Source organism: Heloderma suspectum, chromosome 4, assembly GCF_057233095.1.
Source record: "Heloderma suspectum isolate Gila_16-S chromosome 4, 16-S_ref, whole genome shotgun sequence".
NCBI lineage: Eukaryota > Metazoa > Chordata > Lepidosauria > Squamata > Helodermatidae > Heloderma > Heloderma suspectum.
The window spans coordinates 162,209,443-162,233,342 of NC_139461.1; the positions used below are offsets into that span (position 1 = coordinate 162,209,443).

Consider the following 23,900-nt stretch of genomic DNA (forward strand, 5'->3'; position numbering starts at 1 on the left):
ACCGGCCTCTTACCTTCTCCTCATTCTCTTTGGACACCTTCCAGTCTTGTTTTCCTAGGCCCCTAATTCCTTTACCCTTTTCCTAGAATTGTCTGCCTGCTCCACCCGGGATTGGAACTGCCCCACCAGTGGCAGTCGAGACCCTTCTGACTGTCCAGTATTCCTGTGGCACAGCTGAGCCAACAACTACCAATGCTTCAGCAGTACCACCAAATCCTGTCTGTTGTATTTTAAGAGTTAGCTTTGATATCCATGACATTAGTCCCTGCAGTACTCTTTCGAACACATTGGGCTCATTCTTGGGCTTGCCTTGAGCAATCAGGCCTCCTCCTGCACCTTAAGTTGGGCTGTTCCCTCACACTCACACAGTAGTGAGACCATGCAATACACACAAGACGAACATTCCTAATAACCCCCTTGACTGAACTTCACTGGAGCAACATGGTCCTTAGCACGCACACACATACACTCACACACAGACTCCACATTCATATGAAACAGTAAAATAGCTTGAAATGAAGTGAAAGCAGCAAGATCAATCGTCAGGTGTTTACAATTTGGGGCCAGCAAGGCTGGCCAAGCAAAGAATAGTAGTCATCGGCCCCTAGATTCCCTTCTGTATGGGTAAGCCAGCCCCCCAGCCTTTCCTGAGGGAAGGGGCAGTGGGAAGGGGGGGCTGGCTGGGCAACCCTGCTTGAACCTGCTCCAGTCACCGCCAGGCAACAGCACCCAACCCTCTTCCACCTGCTTTCAGAGCAGGAAAGGCCAGTGGGCAATTTGCTTGCTTGGCACCTTGGCCATGCAGCTACCAAATACACCCCAACTTCGGAGGTGGAGAGGTGGTGAGGTCCACCAAGAAACCGCTGAGCCGATCTTCACACACCTCTGCAGCTTCAAAGTTGGGAGGAAGCCTTCCACTTGTCACGCTCACCAGCAAGGAGCACCACATTTGCCATAGGGAGCAGAATTGTTGACGTGTGCCAATAATGCTCAAAACACATAAGAACATTTAATGTACCGTTTAGATTTGGGATCAAACTTGTATATGTTTTCAAACCAAAGCCAGTACCCATCCTCAGTCAGAACTGTACTCTGCTGCCATCAGAATAGGTTTACTGGTAGCAACGCTTGCCTGGAGACTGGCTGTGTGGGGAGTCTTCAATGGGGACAGCTTTTGGCTTCTTACACATGCCTTTTAAGACTGCTCCTCACAGGCAATATTGCTGGCCATCTTTAAAGAGAACCAACCCCGGGATTCTAATTAGATTTTCCATCTCATGCCTCATGTCAATATCACCTAATAGAACATACTTTAAAAACTGGGGAAGTTAGCAGGCACAACAGTAGGTCTAGAAAATGGAGCTTGGACACCTGAATACCACTGTCCAGCTCAGTTTCTCTAAAATGCATCAAAAGAGCTCAAAAACTTTAGGTTAAGAAATTCCAAGTGCCAACATGGAAGTACGTCGGGTAAAAATGTTCCATACTAGAATTCAAAATGGACCATTTCCCGTCTTTCCTTCACTTTTCATCCAATTATTTTTACTGACAATTGGGATAATTCATTTCAAATAAGCTGCTAAAATATTTTGCTAGGGAAACTTCCTAACAATTATACTAATAAAATGTCCCATTTTATTTTCTTTTAAAAAGAAAGGAACTGCAGAAAATAAGGAAACCCTCCCATCAGTCTCTTACAGGTTATTTTGCTATTCTTTGTTGTCCAGGATATTCCTAGAAAGAGTGTTTACTAGCCTTCCACAGCACTACAGCTCCTAAATTAGCCATTGGTTTGCTGAGGTAATGGAGAACAGCCATTCCTCCCAGCCAGGGCCAAGCAACTGCACAGCTCTTTGGAATGTGGGCAAACGAGGCAGGAAGACTCTACGTTCTAGTGTTCAGTATTCCTGAAGTGTAAACAGAGACCTACCAATAAGCTGTGATGTCCCACATTGCCTCAAGACCATCCCTGTTTCTTCGGAATCCAGCAGATGAAGTACAAGGGCAAAATCCCATCCAGATAGTCGCCAGCCTCCAAAATTGGAGGCTGCCAACTATCCTATGCAGGGGACCTGAAACATGGACGGGACCCTCTCCTCTGTGCTTCAGCCGCCCTGCATTTTTGCCTAGATGGGTGATTTCACCCCTCTTGGCGTGGCTTTGGGGAGAGGTAGGGAAGGAGCCTGGAGACCTGATACGGAGCTCCATAAACCAGCTCCTGTGGTCTCCTCCCCACCCTGCCCCCGGGAGCACCCCCTTTTCCCCATCTCCACGCTCCATTCCCAAGCACGGAAGTGTAGCCGAAGGGGAGAGACCCACGCCAGCTATAAGGGGGAAGGGAGCACGGTTTCTGGCTCTGAGGTCAGACCTTGGATCTCTGAAACTGAACAATGCTATGTCCCCCCAGACACTGTCTAGGGGGCATATGATTGCTCTCTACGTGTGTCAAAAGTCTTTCAGTTTCTGTTGTTTTAAATCTGTAACTCTTTTTAAACCTTTGCACTACTGCTAAATTTTATTTTGGTTTTTATTTTTATTTTACACTGTAGTTTTAAACTTATAAATTTTTTTTTACCATGTTGTATTTTATGGTTTTAATTGTTGTGAACCGCCCAGAGAATTTCAGCTATTGGACGGTACAGAAATGTAATAAATAAATACATTATAAAAAATATCACTGGAGCGAAAGCTAGCACATTGCACACGGGGACAGCACTGCCATCAGATTGTAGAAGCAGTTGGTTATTGTCAGGTCTTCTATGGAAGTCCAGTAGTTTGAATGAACTTCCAGAGGAAAATCCATAAAAATCTAAGACTAGCCTGCTTAGTTTAGATGAACATCCCAACACTGACTCGATATAGCTCTTTGAACCTTGCTACAACAGGGATGTCACACAAATCCTCCTCACAGTAGATTCCACTCCATTAATTCTTTATGACAGGCTCTAAAGGGTTATCGAGCTAGTCAGAGTCATCATGGATTTTCAGTACTGTTTGCCTGACATATGTCCTTGCAGATCCATAACTTAACAGTAATACTTAGCATTTATACAGCAGTTTTTGAGAGTTCGAAACACTTCACATATATTATTTTCGTAATCTTCCAAGGGAACTGGCTTCAAGAAACATGTATCCCTGCTCACTGATACTCAGCAGTTCTTGTGCATTGTTAGTGAGAGCAAGAGCTGCATGGGACATCAGTAATACAGAATCTGAGATAAGCAGGATCGAAAAGACTCCACAGGGACACATATCATAACAGTGGCAACAGCTCATGGCAACAACAGGAGCATGTTGTCCAGCTGATTTTAAAGCAGAATAGTTCAGTCTCAAGATGAAGCCCAGAACTAGTGCAAATGCATTAACAAGGACTTGCAGCTTAAGCCACGGCAGCCAAGAAGCAATTCCAAAGACTGTGGTAGAACTACAAGGGTTCTTCCCTTTAGAAGACTGAATTCCTGCAGCATCAACAGAAAGATTCCATTGTCAAGATAATAGCTGATGCTGAAGAACTGTAATAAACAATAATGATAGACATGTCAACAAACTGACATCAGAGCATCGTATATCTAACGAAATATGGGGAAAAGACAAGTTCCTCACTGGAAAATCTACCATTCTCTCTGGGAGTGCCAATCTCTGCTCGCTTAAGAAATACAATCCTCAGTGCTACTAGCTCACTACTTGTAGAATTCTAGTGGGAACACACAAGGATGCCACACATGTTGTGTTATTATGGGTTCTGCAACTAGCAGTTCCTGAAAATGACATCACATCATGAACTTCTGTCTCCTGCACATCTTTCACCTACATGTTCATGCAGCAGCTTCTTTCCAAAGTGCTATGCCCATTATATTGTTCTGCAATTGAGGTAAACAGCAGTACTCTACAGTTTTCTACAGCACCATCTTTGCTCACAAGACTATTTAAGCTCCCTTCACACTGCTAAGACGACCAAACAGCAAAACTTGGAACTGCAGTCAACCGCTCTACTTTCCTCCTCCAGGTTTCCCATAACGGTGTTGACTGAGGGTAAATGACAGCATAGAAAGAGAAGCTGAAAGCACAGCTCTAGAAATCTCATGGGCTAAAATCCAAAGGTACTCTCTCTTTTCCTATTATGACATCATTACCAAAGTAAGCAGAGATGCTCCCAATATGTGGCTCTAACAAATGATCAAGAAGATGCAAGAGAAGGGAAGTTCTCATTATCTTCCATTTTTGTTACCTATGTTCATGTATTTCTCCTCAACTATGGGGAAATCTAAAAATAATTTTCTTAGTTACATTCAAGATGGTAAAAGGAGAATTTTCAGGAAACATTCCCTCCAAGTCAAGGATGTTCAAATGGTAGCCCAGGGGTCATCTAGCAGGGCAGCCTTTTTGCTGCATGGGTGTTCTTTCTCACTCTGAGTGCCCCCTTCCCCCATCCATGAGCAAATATATCACAGCCAGGGAGGGCCTGGAGACATGCTGGGTTTCTAATGTTCCCCATTGTCCATATTCAATGGTAGTCTGGATACTCCCGTTTTTCAGTGCTTTTTATTTCTTCTAGCAATCACCCTCCTATGCCACCTATAACCAATAACTCTTTCCCCATTAGCTGATGAAACATGCTATGTGCAGACTATCGGGGGGGTAGAGAATAATTTTGCTTCTATAGAAAACAGAGTTGGGGTAGTGTGTGGGAACAATAGTGTTTCTTAAATACTAAGGTGTTTGCCAGTTGATTGACCTCGTATTTTACCCAGAGCATGGGAAACTATGGCAAAGCTCGTACACGTATGACTACTTGAAACACACTTGAAACACATGCAAAACACATCTTAACTCCATTAGTCCGAATAAATTATCCCCAGAAAGAGGAAGAGTGGATGAGATTATTGGTAGTTCAAGCTGTGCTTTAGTTCAGCACCATGGACAGTTCCTAGTGGCCAGAACGGCTCATTCTACAAAAACTTTGCTAAACAGAACAGCATTACTGTTCCTCCTTCGTAAACATTCTTTTCATTCCAATGAGCGGGGTGATCATTTTGATTATCAATCAAAAATGCATAGGTATTACGTTGTGGTAATATGCCATCCCTTTCTGTCCTATCCCACCAGAGAGTAGGCAACATACTGGAAGTCCATGAATATCTGGTAAGAATGGCCTCCATAACTACACGTACTTGGCGAGGAAGCAGCATTAGCCACAGGCACTGGAAAGCATATTCTTGATCAATTTATTTCACTGTTAAGGTAAGGAAGCCTCTTTTCCCATGAGAATACTCTTGAAGTGTGGAGCAACCTGAGCATCCTGCCAACTATTCTAGTGTGGCACAGCACTGGACATTGCAGGTAACACTGTCTTGGAGAAGCCCTCTTCCCACGAACAGTTGCAAAAGGCCAGTGAATGTGAGAGCTCTTCTTTGGCTCAGATATCTACACCAGTGGTGGCAAAAGCGCTTGTTGTACAGATACACCCCTCTACTTGGCTGGTATCACCACCAAAGGCAGGCCCCTCTTAGGCCTCCACATGAGGACCTGGGCATCATTGGCATTGGGTTTCACTAGTGCATTTGGTGGGATGGGCTCCATCCTGCTCAGAATTTTGGGCTGTTCCTGCTGAGTCCTCCCCACCAGCCGGGCTCGCTTGCCCAAGAGCTGCATGGGATCAACTTCAATGTCTACTCGCATCCTCCATTTTATAGTCTGCAAGATAATTTTTTCCTTTGTGGTCATATTCATGGCTACTAGCCACGTAGTGAAGCTTTGATCCCGTTTGATCCTGGACAGCAGTGGCACATTACTGTCGCTCACGGGGACAGCCCAGGTCACACTAGGATAGAAATTGTCGTTCATACTGACTGAGAACCTGGAGACCTTATTGGTGGGGCCAATCAAAGTCACTGTTTCCGTAGTGTTCCCATACCAGGGGTAGCTCACTCCATCAGAGTCACTGATTGCTTTTACACGTCCTTCTCTCAAGTCTGGAAGTTCCCAGCTTGACCTAGGTGGGGGCAAAGCAGAAAAACAGGTTAAGAAAGTAACCTTAGCAATAACAGTTGCTAAGCAATTCCTGAAAATGTTTACTTTTCAAAAGTGGATCACAACAGAAGCATCACTTGCCATTTTTTAATCTTGAATTTTTAAGAGAAGAAAGAATGAGGAGAAAAAGTAGGAGGTCAAGAGGAGTAAAAGAAGGCATATACAGTAACAAAGCATATATGGGGGGGGAGAATAGAGGCTCTTCTCTTTTGGACAGGGTCTAGAAGTGGTCCCCGGGCCTGGAAAGACTGAACACCACTACTGTACAGGGCAAAGAGAATTGAAGCAAACAAGACGGTAGCAGCAGGTATTCTGCTAAAAAGATCTATTCAGGCAGCTTGCATGAATTGCTCCACAACATTATCCCACAACCAGTATCTGCCCACGGGCAGTTTTTGCAACGCTACCACCTAGGCAGGGAAGCTGATGATGCTGCACTTTTAAGAACACTAGCATATTAAATTCACCCTCTGGGCCCCACTGGAAGCCATTCTTTCTACTTACACCATTTCACAACATCCTCCCTAGACTAATGTGAGCAAAGAACCCAACTCTAGGGACAGGGAACAGGGTTAGCACTCCCCCCAGTAGGGCCCTGAATGCACCCTGTAACCTTTTGCCATGCAAGTAAATAGTTGCCAGTCCCTCCTTTGGCCACTGGGTGGCTGATCCCCCCACTGAGTGACCCCAGAGGGCTGCTGTGCAATGCAATGCAGCTTCTGACCTCCTTCCCATGAGATGCCCTAGAAACAATTATCTCTGTAGGATCTGGAGACAGGGACTGTTCTTTGCTACTGCAAGTGCTACAAACAAACCAGGATGACTTTTAAAAACTATCCTCATACCCCTAATTGACCATTATTTTAGAAAGCTTTGGCTGCATCTCAAACAAGTAGTACTGGATTTTCTCACCCTACTGAAAAGATCACATACAGGGTCTGTGCTCAAGGCAGGCCAGTGTTAGAGAACGGAGAAGAAACCCAGGTTTCTAGCAGTACCATGCCATGAGAAGAAACTTCCTCCAGCTTGGAAGTCATTTTTCTCATTTGAAAGTCACTGATCCACATTGCTGCTTCAAAAATGAAGGCATCCTCCAGTATCCTGAATAGCTCCATAGAGTCAGAGGAGGCCTTGTGGGCCACCTAGCCCAATTCCTTGCTTGATGCAGGAAATCCAGAGCTTCCACTCCATCCATCCATCAACTAAATAACAAAGAGTCTTGCAGCCCCTTAAATATTAATGTATGTATTGAGACAGGAGCTTTCATAGGCAAGAGCCTAGTCTGTCAGATGCTTTCATTAGCATGAAGCCCTAAAAGCCTCTACTATGCTCTGAACTTGTGGTCAATACCTGTTCACAGAAAACCTTTCTATTCAGAGAAAACCTTCCTGCCTCTGAACCATAGCCAAGCTCTTCAACTCACAACAGTCTCAAAAGCCCATCTAGCTACCGTTTTCAACAAAGCTCTTAAATCTCTAAAAGATACCTCAAATATATTCCTGGCAGGACTGTACTAACTGAAAGGCAGCAGCACTATGCAGATGGGGAGAAGATGTAGGGATGTGCAGGTTTTTGGAAAACCTTCATAATGAGACCAAACTAAGAACACCATATTCCTGACAGAAACTTGTCTGCAACACAATGTATTTATTGAATGTGTGGATGTTGACTTGAAGTGTGTGCCAGTGAAGTGTGTGTTCCTAGGCAATAACACACACCAAGAAATCCTGCCTCCTTTGACACAGACATCCAAATTCAAAGCCAGAGAAACATGCTGGTATGATTCTTTACTCTGAAAGGTTAGCATCTTGTCTCATGACTGCTCATCCCAAGGCACAGCTGTTCCCAGGCAGGTCCATCTGGGTGAAATCTTCTCTTGCTGAGGTGACAAAATCTATTTACTCAAACATTTGTCAACACTCTGAAATCAGTTAAAAATAATCCAATCTTCCATCTGAATGCCATGAACTGGGTTAGGCATTTGCTCCACAAAATATCCCCAAGCAGGTGCCAGAGGTTCACAAGCAAAACACAGTTGCACTTACCTTGTGTAGTGAATAGCAGCCCCTTATCACTACAAAGCTCTATGGCATAGAACCGGAACCAAGAGGAGCACCACTGAATAGGTTTCAACCGAAACCCACAAAGAACCCTGTTTCGAGAAAAGATATCTCAGAAGAGCTACACCTGGTTCATTTAAACATCATGTGTCAACATTCTGTGTCTGCTAAGAAATGCTTGGAACTGAATTAAATACTCCAGCATTGGCTACAGATAAGAACATGCCAGCAGCCATGCTGGATCAGACCAAAGGCCTATCAGTTCCCACAGTAGCCAACCAGATACCTGTGGGAAACCCACAAGCAGACATGAGTGAAACAGCCCCCTCCTGCTTGCCTTCCAACTGACATGCAATGGCATGCAGTGCTCAAAGGAGGCACCCATCTCAGCCAGTGTACACAGGAGCCAGTCCTTCAGATGCCAGCCAAGTCCCTTTCTTCATGGTGAGAAAGGCACAGAGCTCCATGCCTCTTTCAGCATGGAAAAAAGCACAGTGGGCAGGGCAAAAGCAGATGGCATCAGGGGAGGGGCCCTGCCCTGACATCATCTGGCTCACTTCGTCGAGGAGGGGACATTCACCCCCCAGACAAAAAACAGTCCAACACCCCTGATCTAGACAAAGTGTAACATCCACAGCTTAGGTGAGAATCTAGGTTTGGCCCTGCCGCTTTTATAGCTTCAGAGTCTCCTTCGGTACTGGAAATACTTATTGAGGCTGATCAGTCATATTGACCCATGAACCCTGTTTACAAATACTTATTATTGGTGAATAAACATGATGCACAGGGTCCTCAGCAGGAACTGAACAGGGAACTGGATGGTACCATTTTGCCAAATCAATGGTTGATGCTTTAGCATGTGTGTCTGAAGCATCCATGGATGCTCATTATGCCTCATTCAGCAAAACCTCTTGTTCCTCATCTATTAGGTGCCATGTCTCTTTAATAAGGGTTTGTCTGAGCTGACCAATTGGTGGAGGTGTAATACAGCTAGTGCTTCTTTTAACCATATGTTTTGGCAATACCCAGCAGAGATGCCTCAAGCTGCGTCACTTCCTCTTCCAGGACAGCTACTAGGTTGCACTTGCAGCAAGCGTGGTTTCTGTTGTCCTCAGGCAGGGAGACAAACATGGCACACACCCCTGGAACGACTGCCTCCTGTTTCCATAGTGCTGGGAATTCCAGATGACACTGCCACTTCCATGGAGTCCCCTGCAACCTCTCCCACTGAACACCCATGCAGAACTCCTGTTTGCTCACTCCACTCGCTCACTCCCAGGAAACAGAGAGCTTTGCTACAGAGCTGATCTGCTCCGATTAGCTCCAGCTGTGGACCCATGCACAAGCCACAGGCATTTATACCCAGCAGTCAAAGTTCCACTGCCAACTTAAACAAGCAGTTGGGGGGGGGGGGATCCATTTAGAAAAAAGCAACCACAGTAATAGTCCAGGTGACTCAATCAGGTTGCAAACTCAACTCCAAAGCCACAAACCCACCCCCCTTCTTCCACTTAGAGCAGTCCCATGCAAAACACCCGTTTACTCACCCTGCTCATTCACTCACTCCCAGAAAACAGAGAGCTTTGCAACAGAGCTGACCTGCTCCGATTAGCCCCAGCTGTGGACTGTGAGAAAGGGCTCTGAAGAACGTCACAAACCTTAAGGTTTTCTGGAAAGGGAGACAGGAGTACTAGGGATGATGGCCAAAAGAAAGCTTGGCTAAAGGAAGTAGGACAAGTAGGCAATACTTCATAGAACCACAGAACCATAGAATAGTAGCGTTGGAAATGGCCTATAAGACCATCGAGTCCAACTCCCTGCTCAATGCAGGAATCAAGGTCTAAAACTTGAAAAACAAGGAAATTCATACGAATTTGAACTAGCCAGTCAATTCTTTGTTAATATACATCTGTTTCATTTGCAAACTTCAGTTTCAATCAGTGGGCAAAAATGTCAGAAAGTTTTGTTCCTAATTTTTCAGGGACCTTGAAAAGAGTTTGTGGCCCCTATAATGTCAGGGGGGATGTCAAGTTTGTCAGAGTAGAAAGACAAAGCCTTGGGTGTTCCTCAGTCGGATCTGTTCTTACTGCAGACCACTCACCTCCTGATTTTTAGGAAACTGATCCAAATTTCCTAAAATCATAGAATAGTGGGGTTGGAAGGGGCCTACAAGACCATCAGATCCAACCCCCTGCTCAATGCAGGAATCTAAGTCAAAGCATTCCTGACAGATGGCTGTCCAGCTTCATCTTGAATGCCTCCAATGTGGGAGAGCCCACTACCTTCCTATGTAATTGGTTCCATTCTCGTATTGCTCTAACAGTCAGGAAGTTTTTCCTGATGTTCAGCCGGAATCTGGCTTCCTGTAACTTGAGCCCATTATTCTGTGTCCTCCACTCTGGGATGATCAGGAAGAGATTCTGGCCTTCCTCTCTGTGACAACCTTTCAAGTACCCGAAGAGTGCTATCCTATCTCCCTTCGGTCTTCTCTTCTCAAGACTAAACATGCCCAGTTCTTTCAGTCTCTCCTCATAGGGCTTTGTGTCCAGTCCCCTGATCATCTTCGTTGCCCTCCTCTGAACCCTCTCCAGCTTGTCAGCATCCTTCTTAAAGTGTGGTGCCCAGAACTGGATACAGCACTCAAGATGAGGCCTAACCAGTGCCAAGTAGAGGGGAACTAGTACTTCCTGGGATTTGGATGCTATGCTTCTATTAATGCAGCCCAAAACAGCATTTCCCTTTTTTGCAGTCACATCACATTGTTGGCTCATATTCAGCTTGCGATCGACAACAATTCCAAGATCCTTCCCACTTGTAGTATTGTTGAGCCAAGTATCCCCCATCTGGTAACTGTGCATTTGGTTTCTTTTCCCTAGGTGCAGAACTTGGCATTTATCCCGATTACATTTCATTCTGTTGCTTTCTGCCCAGTGCTCCAGCCTATCAAGATCACTTTGAATTCTGTTTCTGTCTTCCAGGATATTAGCTGTCCCACCCCATTTTGTATCATCTGCAAATCTGATCAGCATTCCCTGCACCTCCTCCTCCAAGTCATTAATAAAAATGTTGAAAAGCACTGGGCCCAGGACTGAGCCCTGCGGTACCCTGCTCATTACCTCTCCCCAGTTTGAGAAGATCCCACTGATAAACACTCATTGAGTCCGAGTCTGTAGCCAACTGTGGATCCACCTGAGAGTTGTTTCATCTAGCCCACTTTTAGCTAGTTTGCTCATCAGGTCGAAAGCTTTGCTGAAGTCAAGATATATGATGTCCACAGCATTCTCACAGTCCACAAGGGAGGTTACTTGATCAAAAAATGAGATCAGATTCGTCTGGCAGAATTTGTTCTTGACAAAGCCATGTTGGCTTTGAGTAATCACTGCATTATTTTCAAGGTGCTTACAGATGGATTGCTTTATACTCTGCTCCAAAATGTTCCCAAGGATTGATGTCAGACTGACTGGTCTGTAGTTCATAGATTCCTCCTTTTTGAAGATGGGGACAACATTAGCTCTCCTCCAATCATCTGGCACTTCACCCGTCCTCCATGATTTCTCAAAAGTAATAGATAGTGGTTCTGAGAGCTCCTCTGCCGGTTCTTTTATTACTCTAGGATGCAGTTCATCTGGCCCTGGAGATTTGAACTCATTCAAAGTAATTAGGTGTTCCTTGACCATATGCCCATCAATCTCAAGCTGCAATCCTGCCCCTTCAGCCTGTACCTCGCCTTTGCCAGGGGGCTCATAGACCCTCTTTCGGGAATGAGCCAAAGTAGGGACTGAGCACTTCTGCCTTTTCTTTGTCATCTGTTATCATTTTGCCATCCTTATTTAATAGCTGAACCACCATTTCTTTCCTCTTGTCTTTTTGCAAACAAATTTGCAAACAAGCAAATTTGACCTTTTTGGTGCTCCATAGCAAGCCGGATGCCATTTAAAAAATAATAATTTAAACCTTTTTTTTAGGGTGTGGGGGCAGCGGGAGGCATACTGGGGATTAGCAGGAGCTGGATGTTCTTCTTTGTGGTCTCTGTGAATCATACATATGGGCTCTGCACCTGATTCGGGAAATTTCTAAAGCTGAGGTATTTTGGCGGGAACCCTCCCCCACCAGCCCATTGCACACACTCCAGTGGGTTCCTGCCTCATCTTTCAGTTCTTTGGCGACCGTCATTGTGGCAGCACTCCATTGAAGGGACTTCTTGGTCATTTTGACTGCGCTGAGGGAATTTCTCCATTTTTCCACTAACTTTCTCTTTCTCTTCTTTAATCTTTCTTCTTTCAAGTTTTTCGTTTTGAGTTGTTTTTCTTTATTTATGGGTTTCGGCACTTGTTTGATTGCGTTGCACCTCAGGGCATATGGCCATTAAGGCTCCCTTCAGAAAGTGTGTCTGCTGTGGAAGCAAGCTTCCCCCTGCTGATGGACACTCTTTGTGCCTACTTTGTTTGGGCGAGGGACATATTGTGGAATCTTGCCACCAGTGCATCTTTTAGTAAACAGACGTGAAAAAACCGCACTGACAGACTTAAAGCAATTCTCTGGGAGAAGGCACTAAAGCGGCAGACGCTCCCAAAAGGCAGGTGGCATCTTGTATGGACCAGCCAAGAGAAACAGCCCAGGCAGACGATAGACCTCCCAGGGCAGAAAGAACAGAGACATCTGCAGGCTCACCTTCTCAGTCAGCTCTGGCTCAACCACAGGCTGCCCTGACTCTCCTACCCCAGGATGCTCTTTGGCAGCTTGCTTGGGAAAGAAGCTCTCAAAACTCTCAAAAAAGAAACTCTAAAAAAAAAAAGCATGGACTCCTAGGTCCTCAGAAGGAGGAGGAAGACCCCTTTTCTGGCTAAGACTGCTGCCTGTTTGTTGATGCCCCCACCATTATTAGAATCACCAATCCCAAAAGAGTTGAACCCTCAGTATTGACTTTGGTACTGATACCAATAGGAGAGATAAGGGACTCAACACCTACTTGAAATTGTGGACGTGATGAGACGGGTTCAGTGAGCAGACATACCTACTGTGAACATTCCCCACAATCCATTTTCTCTCCTTATTCTCATAGGGATGAAGGGGCATCTGAGTTTCAACTGAGACAGTATCGAGACAGGTCTAGGTCCCCCCATTCGGACTGGGAGGATCTGAATGGTCTTTACCCCCAAGGTGTCACTATGATTGGGACGACTGGAATGACTATCGACCTCATCAATACCTTTATGGCCATTATGGCTATCCAGGAGTCCACCGACGCCACAGAGGACTCCCTCCGTCAGCTTCACTGTCTCAGCCCCTGATTGAGGAAAGTTTTATGCCTCCACTGCAGCTGCCACTTGCGAGGGCACCACCTCTTCCTTTCCACACACCCCATCCTCATAGTACTTCTGGATGCCTGCCTATTGAACTTTCCTTCAAAGGGTAGCACAACCACATTCCTCCTTTGTTATGTTAACTTTGTTAAGTTGTACCCTGCTCTGATGACACAGTGGTACAAGTTGTATCTGGCTTTGATTGCATTCTATTGTAAATGGATCCACTTGGTTTCTTTCAACTGGAAATGTTAGGGATGTGAAAATGCTGGTGTGGATGGCTGACTGACTGATGGGAGATGAGAAGGGGACTCTGGAAAAAGGGTGCAAAAGATGATGCTGAAATAACAAGATGTGCCATGCATAACAAGATGTGCCATGCAGCCTTGGAAAATAAGTGCCAGAAGGCTTTGAAATGCAAAGAGTTACAACTCCTGGGAACTGGCTCTGGCTAAGTGCGAAGACAGGCACCTCCCAAGAGATTGAGCAGGAGACCCAAAGGAAGCCCCCACTTCTCCCCAGTAGTGTAAGAACCCTGAGGACAAAGAAGCAAGTTGGAGATACAGCAGATTCCCAGGATCACATGTGCACACGCTGGAACCCCAATGTTACACTTGTAACCCCATGTTACACTTTTGCCTGGCTGGCCAACAAGGTTGCGTGTGTAAGTAGGAATGGGTAGTTAGCTGTTTTTAACTGTTGCTACTGTGTTTCCCTTTGGGCTTGGGTAGCATCCCATCCCATCTGCTGTCTTGGAAATAAAGCGTTAAACTTTCTTTTAAAACTTGGTGTGCTCTTTTCAGCTCCCACCATTATAAGGTCCCGGGAACCCCAGCCTGATCAACTGAGATTTCTTGTCTGGTAAAAATTCTGTTTTTAAACTTTTTTTCAGGGTGTGGGGGCATACTGGGGGTCAGCAGGAGCTGGATGTTACCCACCCATGCTTTACAGTATGCCATCATCTCACTGATAGGTCATGAACCCAACAGCAAGTGGGCAAGGCACACACAGCACACAGCTTCCTTTCAACTACAGCTTAAAATGTGAACTGTATACACCATTGGGCTGTCTTACCACTCCAAGAAGGCTACTGGAAATCTCAGCTCTTCAGCAACACTTCCCAGGTTGCTTCTTACAAGAAGCAGACAATTCAAATCCCACATTGCCTCAGCATTGCCAAGCAACACAAAGCCTTCAGGGAAGATGCCTTTATCCACATGGATTCTACAGCACATAAACAGAGCTGGCTGTTACAAATGGTGCAAGGACACAGACTGAGGATGACGGCATTGTAAAGGATAAAAATAATTCCATGGAGACAGAATCCATATCTTTGGAACCACATCTATTAAACCATCTATAAATTATTTTTCATCCTTCAGCTAGTGTGCTACAAGCAAAAAAAGAAAGCATTAATGAACAAGGTAATGCACAAGTGTTGGGCAGGGGACCTGTTACTTTGCAGATGGCTAAGTCACTGCAATTTTCAACACACATGCCATGGCTGCTGCAAGTACTCAAAAGGCACCCAAACTACTGAGATACCATACACTCCCATGTCCAACAGGAGTAACTTAGGCCACAATCCAACACAGGCACCCATAAGCTAACTGATTTCAACTGTGTCCTTAGGAGGCTGAAATAGGGTTCCTGTTGCTATGGTTACTAGGAACATCAGCATAGCTTGACTACAGTCATACAAACAAAAGATCAAAGCTTGAGAGAAAGCAGGGGATGTGCAGAAAATCCCAGAGAACTGCTTCTCCAGATGGCTCAACTCAGCACAGAAGAGACTGAAAAGAGGAGAGTTTCCTGCCTAGCAAAATGAGTTACAATTTAGGAGGAAGGAACTATTGCCCTCTCTCTGCCTTCAGCATTTGTGGCAGACAGAAGGAAGGAAGGAAGGAAGGAAGGAAGGATCACACAGCCTGCAGATTAATAAGAGGCACTTTGTGGAGAAAACGGCTTGTATTGCCTCTGACTTAGATGTCATGGTGAGAGTAGGACCCATGCAGAAGATGACTGCTTGGATGAATTTCAGTTGGTAATTCTTGAAGATGTGAACAGATTCCCTGGAAACATGTGCCCAACTATATGTGGTTGCCCATTCTGGCTGGTTCATGCCAACTGGCAGAGGCTGCCTGGCTTGGTCAGAATGTGGTAGGTGCCTCTCTTTGGGCAGGCCCCACTGAAGGACATTAATTAGATCCCCTGAACCTAAGTAATTACTGGTCAGTCTCTAATATACCATTATTGAGCAAGGTGATCATGGGTAGTAGCAACACAGCTCCATGGAATTCTGGATGATACTGATTACCTTGGTCCATACCAGTGTGGTTTCAGGACTAGTTTGTGGACTGAAACTACCCTGGATACCCTGGTGAATGGCTTTTGCTAAGAAAGAGACTGGCCAGTAAGTATAACTCCATTGATTCTCCTGGACTGCCCAGCGTCTTTTAATACACATATCTACACACTCCTAGCTTTCACCCAGAACACACAATCCATGGTCTATAACCAAATTCTAAATGCAACTGCATTTATTAGAGTATACTTTATACCTTCAGGATTTACACCAGACATTTCTGAGATTACAATACCCACCCAATGAAGTGAAAAAACAGACCAATAAGACCAGACTTGTGTCCATAACTAATCTACCACAGGACAGACACAGAAGAGAAAATGACACAACACCATTTGTTATCATCTGTGTCTCTCAGCTGAAATAAATGTGTCATCAATAATCCACAGCCCATCCTAGATAATGATATCACAGACAACTCCCTAATCTAAAACAGCTGCTCACCATCAACCCCTGGGCCATATAACAGACACACCAACATAGAGAACAGACCCTGCAACAAGCCCAGATGCCAACTGTGTTCCAATATCCACTCAGGCAACATTATCGGAGGGCCTCATAATGCCATCCCCTTCTCATCCTTCAACATGATATATGCGATCACCTGCCCTTCTGTTCTCTACGTAGAACAAACTAGCCAGTCTCTATGCAAAATAATAAATGGATGCAAATCTGATATAAAAAATAGCAACATCTGGAAACCAGTGGGAGAACATTTCATTGTTGCAGGACAGTCTACTTGTGAAAGTTGCCATTCTTCAAAGAATAAACTTCAAAGGGAAACTCCAGTGTGAAATGCCTGAATTAGAACTTATCAGGAAGCTTGACTTATTCACTTAGGCCTAAATTGAGACAATTATTTCCTCAGGTGTTAACTAACATACCAAAGCTAGGAGGACTGTATTATCACTAATTACTGCTGTTGTGAATGGTCACTGACACTGCACATCTTATAAGCATTTAAGCTTTATACAGAATTGCCATGACCTAGCTGTACCTCTTGCATTTCACGGCCAATTTTTTTCTTTGTTTTTTTCTGCAACAGAGTAACATGGCTACCCCTCCGGAAGATGTTTTGATATCGTGGTTTACTTCTGGCATGGATGGGTGCTAGAGGTACTGCATTGTGGGCACTTCCAAACTATTGGGTAGATCTGAGGGATTGCTGCTCTACTTCATGGGGTTTATTCTGTGCGGGGCCACAACATCCCATCTTGTCCCCGCTGCTTTACATATGCCTTTACACTGCCTCCTCCCATATGAACATGCCCACCGAACAGAGTTCATCCCATTCCTCTCTCCGCAAGTGCCCCTGTGTTCAGTGGTGAGGCAGTGGTGATCATGGAGAGGGCCTTTTCTGAGATGGTGCCCAAGTTATGGTGCCCAAATCTCTCTATACATGCTTGCCTGGTTCCTTCTTTGAGACATTTTAGGTGACTGATGAAGCCTGTCCTGTGACTATAATGGCTTTTAGTGAAATGAGAGCACCTTTAATGACTTCACTTCCTGCTTTTATCTGGATTTTACTCACTGGTCCCATTTTTTTATCTGCTGTGCTTATTTTTCTGTTCTGTATAGCTGTTGTTTTTATTGTATTCCTGCTTTATATGTAAGCCGCCTTGAAGTCTTTTCTGGCAAAATCCAAATGCCAGAAACAAACATGCAACTGCTGGAAAAGACTGTCTGGAGGTTCAGGTGAGGTGTCATAAATATGCTGATGATATTCATCTCTATTCCTCCTTTTCCACAGAAACAAGTAAGACACTGGATGCCTTAACAGGTTCATGAGGTCACTGATGGACTGAAAGAAAGTGAATAAGTTCAACCCAGTCAGAGATGTTGATGGGGGCTGAGGGCTCTGATTGACTTGGATGCTGATGCATTCCCTGTTTTGCACTGGATCACATTCCCCTGAAGGATAGGAGCAAACTCTGGGGTGCTTCTGGAACTACAGATAACCAAACTACTGTGATATATGCCTTGGCAAGCTCCATTCTGGTCTACAGTAACATCTGCATTTTCAATGCAAATGCCTTTCCTGTATGTACACTGCAGCAAACACATAAACTATGGACATATACCCACATACATGTGTCTTGGAACCCTAGCACAATCAGCGTTCTCAGACTCAGGACATGGAATAATGGACTCAAGTTACAGGAAGCCAGATTCCGGCTGAACATCAGGAGAAACTTTCTGACTGTTAGAGCAATACGACAATGGAACCAATTCCCTGGGGGGGGGGGGCTCTCCCACACTGGAGGCATTCAAGATGAAGCTGGGCAGCCATCTGTCAGGGATGCTCTGACTTGGATTCCTGCACTGAGCAGGGGGTTGGACTCAGTGGTATTGTAGGCACCTTCCAACCCTACTATTCTATGATTCTATGATTGTATTGTCCACATTTGGAGTGTTTACTGCAGGAAACACTGGTGTAATGTCATTGTACACAGTAACATGTTTGCCAGATAAATGTGTGGATATGTCCTGATTAGTGATGTAAAATTTCTGGAAATTTTGAAGCCATGGGGAAAAAATGATATTTTTTGGACTTCAGCTCCCATCAGTTCCAGGCAGCATGGCCAATGGCAAAATATCTGGAGGGCACCAGATTGGGGAAGGCTGCTTTACAAACATATATTATATTATATATAACTTTCTTTACTCATAAAATTATCATTAAAATTAAAAACCTTTAAAAGTAAACTCAGTAAATGTGTAAGTATTGTCTGAATAAACTAAACTATACTTCTAAATTTAATATACCAAAAATTATAATTTTATATATAATAATTTTAGGTTCCTATTTTATGTCTGACCAGACGAAATTTCAGCAAGTGGTTCCTGAAACATCTGAATCATCCTAGAAGCCAGAAGAAGCAAGAAGAACTGGAGGCAGAGGAAGACTGTTCCTGTTTATAAGGAAGTTTAGGGAAATTCCTAAACCTGTTCCTGTTTGTGGGATGGAGTTTAGGGAAGGGAAGCTGGTCTGAAGGAAAAGCTATTGAGATTTTATTTAGTTGGGAAAGACTCACCTATTAAGAATGGCATGCTATCATGTTTAATTCAAGAACCTTTAAGCAATCTCAGCCTATTATTTGAAGAGTGACATTTTATTCACTTTTGAAAATGATTTCCATTAAAGAACATCTTATTTTTTGTTCATTTTGAAAGGTTGTCTCTGGTGGTGGTGTCAAACCCACGCCTACGCCATAGAAACCAGGCTACTGAGTTTCTTTTAGATTAAGGGCCCAATTGAGCACGCTCTGGGAGAGAGCAGAGGACAGGAAGGCCTGGCGTGCTATGGTCCATGGGGTCACGAAGAGTCGGACACGACTTAACGACTGAACAACAACAACCTATGCAAGTTTAGACAGAGAAATGGCCTACAACTCCCAGCATGCCCCAGCCTGCATTGCTGGCTGGGGCATGCTGGGAGTTGTAGGCCTTTTCCTCTGTCTAAACATGTACAGGATTGTGCCCTATGAGGGTTTATTCTAGTGGTAACAGGTAAAAGGTTTTACAGCTGAGGCAGCATTCCATAGTGGTGAGGTCTAATTGAGAACTGTATTAAAAACTGTGGCAGGGAGTTCTATAGACCCAAGACTCAAAGTTATTTTTTTAAAAAAAAGGTGGGATAATCCACATGCTGTTCCATTTTATCTGGTCGCAGTGGTGGGATAAGCTACAGTGTTTCTTTCAAATGTGGGTTTGAGATTAGAATTACATTAATTGACTGCTACAGCATCTAATCAGAAGAAGCCCAGAAACACATGACGCTGTCCAACAAAATCCAAACTGTCAAGAATGCACATTTTTTCCATGTTGTTTCACAGTGACTCCACTCACATGTTGAGAAACTGAGCCTGACTTGGAGAATCCCTAAACGTCTGTCAATAAAAGGTATGTTAGATCAATAATTTTACTTAATGAATGGAAGAAATAGCTATGCTGGGAATCTTACAGAGAGGATTAAAAAAAATATTTCCCCCATGGTTTCATTATTTCCAGAAATTTTGCATCTCTAGTTTTTCTATAAAAGTCTTATTACATAGTTTTTAGAAATCATTTGGGGGAGTAAAGGCTGGGTAACAATATATAAACACCTTGTCTTAAACATTTCATTCATCATTCTAAAAAAAAATAAATCCATAATCCAAAGCTGTTCAATTTCTCAGAAAAAAACAACAGTCTGGGGGGGGGGGGGATGTGTTTTTCTTGAATTTTTCTAGGCCTTCATCTCTAGTTCTGGTTGGACCTGGGTTTCCAGACTTATGTACATGGATGTTTAAAGACATATGTATGATATCAACAATCCATGTTTGCTCTGAGAAAGACCAGTGAAATACTATGCCTTTCCACATGAATTTTAATGTATAGAGCTGCACTGAGCTGTCAATGAAGAAATCCTTAGTTCAAATCCTCTATCTGTAATGAACTCATTAAGAGACCTTGGGCAAACCACTATCCCTCATTTCTTATCTGCAAAATGGGGATAAAAACACTGACCTACCTTACAGGGGTATCATAAGGAGTACTGAAATAAAGTGCTACATAAACCAATGCCTATTATTATTACTAAGAATGGGGCGGGGGGGAGAGACTAGGAAAGATAAGAATTCAGGAATATTATAGGGCCATCCCAAATGTCCAGGGCCCCCAAGGAGGATGCATGAAAATAAGGGCCAGGGTGACATTAAGTGTTCCCATAACAGAAGAGGTACTTGTTGCCACACTCATACTTCCAGGCTATTACAGATGCAAGGGGAATACACAGTTTTGTAGTTCTTGCTCTTGGGAGTACACTGTCCAAGATCTGTTAATCTGGAGGAAGGAGAAAGGGGGGGCACTATCCCGACGACAGGCGCACTCACCTACCCTGCTGGCATCGAGTAGCACCACTACGGACCCACTTTTCTCACATACCCACGTGGCTGCCAAGTGCTGGAAGATGTGTGCTGCAACAGAGGGCCAAACTACCCACTCACAGATCTTCCACATTTCAATTGTTAGTTGAAAGGAGCCATACGGGGCTCTGATTTTTTATTTAAATGGCACCACCGGGGTATGTGGACGATTTAGCTGATGTGTGCGCTGCGCCTTGCGCTGCTTGGCCCAGAAAACGCCGGGAAGGGCGCGGAGCGGCCTCGGACCATTCTGTTTGCCTCCCTCACCTGGTGAGTGACCCACGGCGCTCTGGCAGGGGCCATGAGTGGCCGTGGATGAAGGCGGCCCTCCGAGGTCACCTCCCCACCCCGGCACAAGCGAGCCCCGCCCGCTCTGAGGGGCGCCTCTGCAGCCCACTGCGGAAAGCGCCCCCACCAGGAGCCCCTCGGCACCGGGGGAGAGCGGCGCTGGGCGGCGGACAGCAGCTCTGCCGCAAGGTGGAAAACATCCACTGCTCACCGCCCGAACAAGCCGCAGCCCCGGCGAGGGCTGGCCGGCCGATGCGGGCGAGCGCTGCTCCGCGGCGTGCCCCGCGGCCACCCACTGCAGAGGCGAGCGGAGCCGGGCAGCGAGCGAATGGCCGCGGGCCCTCCGCTGCCCACCACACAAAGGCGCCGCATCCTTCCTCTGGGGGCCTAGGAGCATGAGGGCGCAGCCATCTTCGCTGGAGGGCGCCGGCACGCGGGGCTCCCTGAGCAGGGGCTTCCTGCGCCGCGGCGCACGCAGGCGTCCTCCGCGGAGAAGCCCGCTCTGCCCGGCCGCGGGGCGGCGGCCGCCAGACGGCCCCGGGGTCACGCGCACGGGAGGCCCGGCTTCGGGGAGGCGAAGCGGCTGCGACGGAGCCCGGTTGGGGCCCGGCGCCTTGAGGCTGAGCGGCCGCCGCCCTCGCCGCTGGGGCCGGGCGCGCCGGGTGCCGTCTGCCGCCCCGCCCCGCCCCGCCCCCGCGCCGCTCACTTACATGCCCAGGTCGCTGTAGGTGTTGTAAAACTCCATGTGGTTGCAGGCCTGGATCCAGCCCACCACCCAGGTGTGCCGGCGCGGAATGGGCGGCATGAGGACGCGGGCGGCGGCGCGGAAGTAGGGCGTCCGGTAGCGCAGCACGATGGGCGACGTCTCCTCGATGGCAGTGGCGCCCGGCTCGATAGAGGCCGACACGTCGTACACCACGATGTTCTCCCTGCGCACCCGCGCCTTGCACGCCACGCTCTGCAGGCAGCCCATGGCCGGGCGGCGCCTGCCCCGCTAGCCGCCCCAGCCGGGGCCCCGCATCCGGCTGGCCCCGGGTTCAGCCAGCGCCCGAGCACCGCCCCGGCCCCGGCCCCGGCCCCAGCCCCGGCCCCGGCTCATGGCAGCATCCGGAGGCGCCGTGCAGCAGATGCCGGAGGCGCCAGAGCAAGGAGCGGCTGGCTGCCGGACGACTCTACCTGCTTCCCAGGCCGGCACGGCGCGGCGCGGCTCGCCTCTCCTCTCCTCCCTCCCGTCCGACCTTCCCCGGCAGCGTCTGCACGAGCAATGCAGGCTGGGGCAGCGGCCGCGGGGCACGCGTGCCCGTGTCTCCGCGAAGGGAAGGGCGGGCTGGCGGGCACACGAAGCCCCTCGCAGGGTGGGTCTGGGGACACGTGCCCAGGAGGGAGTGACGTGAAGGGCACACGGGAAAAAGGGGTGCAAAAACGGGCTCCCCTGGAAAAGCGCAGCATGAGCCCGCGGAAATCCACGGAGCGCCGAAGGCGAAAGACTTCGGAAGGACCAGCCGGGGAGATGGAGGGGGCCCTCGCACATGGGGGCTTATGCCTCACCGTGTTGTTGGTGAACACCCCCCCCCCCCGCGCTGCAGTTTTGGACGTAGCAGTGTATTAAAACAGCTAAAACTTCACAAGGAACATCTCAGTATTAGCGGAAAAGCCATCTCGCCTTCCCAGATATTTTAATTAATGCGCCGTCCGTTTGATTTAAATGCACGTCAGTTTAAACTGCATGCAGTTTCGGGACAGGACTGTTAAATTAAACATAAACTGCATTCACGATGCCTGAAAAACTGGACAGGGAGGGCAATCTCCACTCAGTTTCTGCTTTCTTCTTGGCAGACTTCTGGGATTCAAATTGTGTTCCATGGGCTCCTGGGCTTCCTAGGAGGCTTACCGGTGGTTTCGCAGTAGGAAGAATAGTAATGGCAAACTACAATGGTTGCTGGCAGCAAAAAAGGACTCTGCCATGACTGTTGCCAAGGTATCAGTCAGAGTCACCGTGTGGTGAGAGCCAAGTGTTCTTGTCTTCCCTTCTGCATCACTCGCCTTAGTTAACTGCAGCTAATGAATAATTTAAATGAATAAATACATCTGGAAAGAGACTGGCAGTGGTGAAGGAGCAAGGTGTAGTGGGGAGGGAAGAGAGGGCAGCAGCATGTGTACCTGTGGTACCAAAATACCTCTGGTCCTGTTAACAGTCACTGCCACAGCATTGACTAGCCTGCACTGTGAAAAGGAAGGGAGATTAGCAAACCATCTAACTGAACCCCTTCTGTGAACCTCATTGCTGCCACCAAGTGAACATCTTTTTTTTCTGGCTGTCTCTGGCAGCCAGAAAAATATCCCCTTTAACTTCTGCAAATTAATTTACAGACCCAGGTAACTTACTACATAAGTACATACTTAAATTTAATGTACTGAGTAGTATAGTACGGCAGCTCCATGTTGGGTAGAAAACAAGGCATCAGACAAAGGTTAAACCAGAAACACATTTAGAATTTACCACAGGTTTGAAAAGCAGCAACATGACGGTTATTGTGATGACATTTTTAGGGGGGGAAACATGTTTAAACAGCAGTTAATCAAAAGAGCAATTAGGGCCAGGGTGGGGAACCTCTGAGGCTCAAGAGGCTGCATAGACTCCTCCAGAACCCACCAGGAGACACCCCACTACATCTCCACATTTTCAAAGGGGGGAGTTAACATCCCCATTTTCACAAGTATAGGGGCTTACCAGTAAATGTGTAAGATGTGCCCTCCGATCAAATCTGCCTCAGGGAAAAAAAGTCTGTATGCTGTTCTCCACCTTGTGGGTTCACCTGCACCAAGCGTGGCTGACTAGGACACTCCTCCCCCCGAGCTGAATGGCACCTTAAACATTTACTGAATAATTGCAAAGTGAACATGGCACACTGGCAAGGGAGAGTGTGGGAATGTATTATAGACTATA

At 46.4% G+C, this 23,900-nt stretch overlaps 1 protein-coding gene across 2 annotated transcripts; it reads right to left on the bottom strand.

The window, feature by feature from the left end:
• Positions 1-4,283: 4,283 nt before the first annotated feature.
• Positions 4,284-22,071, bottom strand: FAM78B (family with sequence similarity 78 member B). 2 transcript variants are annotated; one of them, XM_084848168.1, is made up of 2 exons: positions 21,664-22,071; positions 4,284-5,992 (listed from the first exon to the last, which is right to left on the bottom strand). In XM_084848168.1, exons 1-2 carry the CDS (start codon positions 21,924-21,926, stop codon positions 5,470-5,472), a joined length of 786 nt encoding a protein of 261 aa, XP_084704294.1. In that variant the 5' UTR covers positions 21,927-22,071; the 3' UTR covers positions 4,284-5,469. The 2 variants fall into 2 exon arrangements, with proteins under 2 accessions (XP_084704294.1, XP_084704295.1); XM_084848169.1 differs by having other exon boundaries at positions 21,165-21,750.
• Between the last annotated feature and the right edge of the window lie 1,829 nt (positions 22,072-23,900).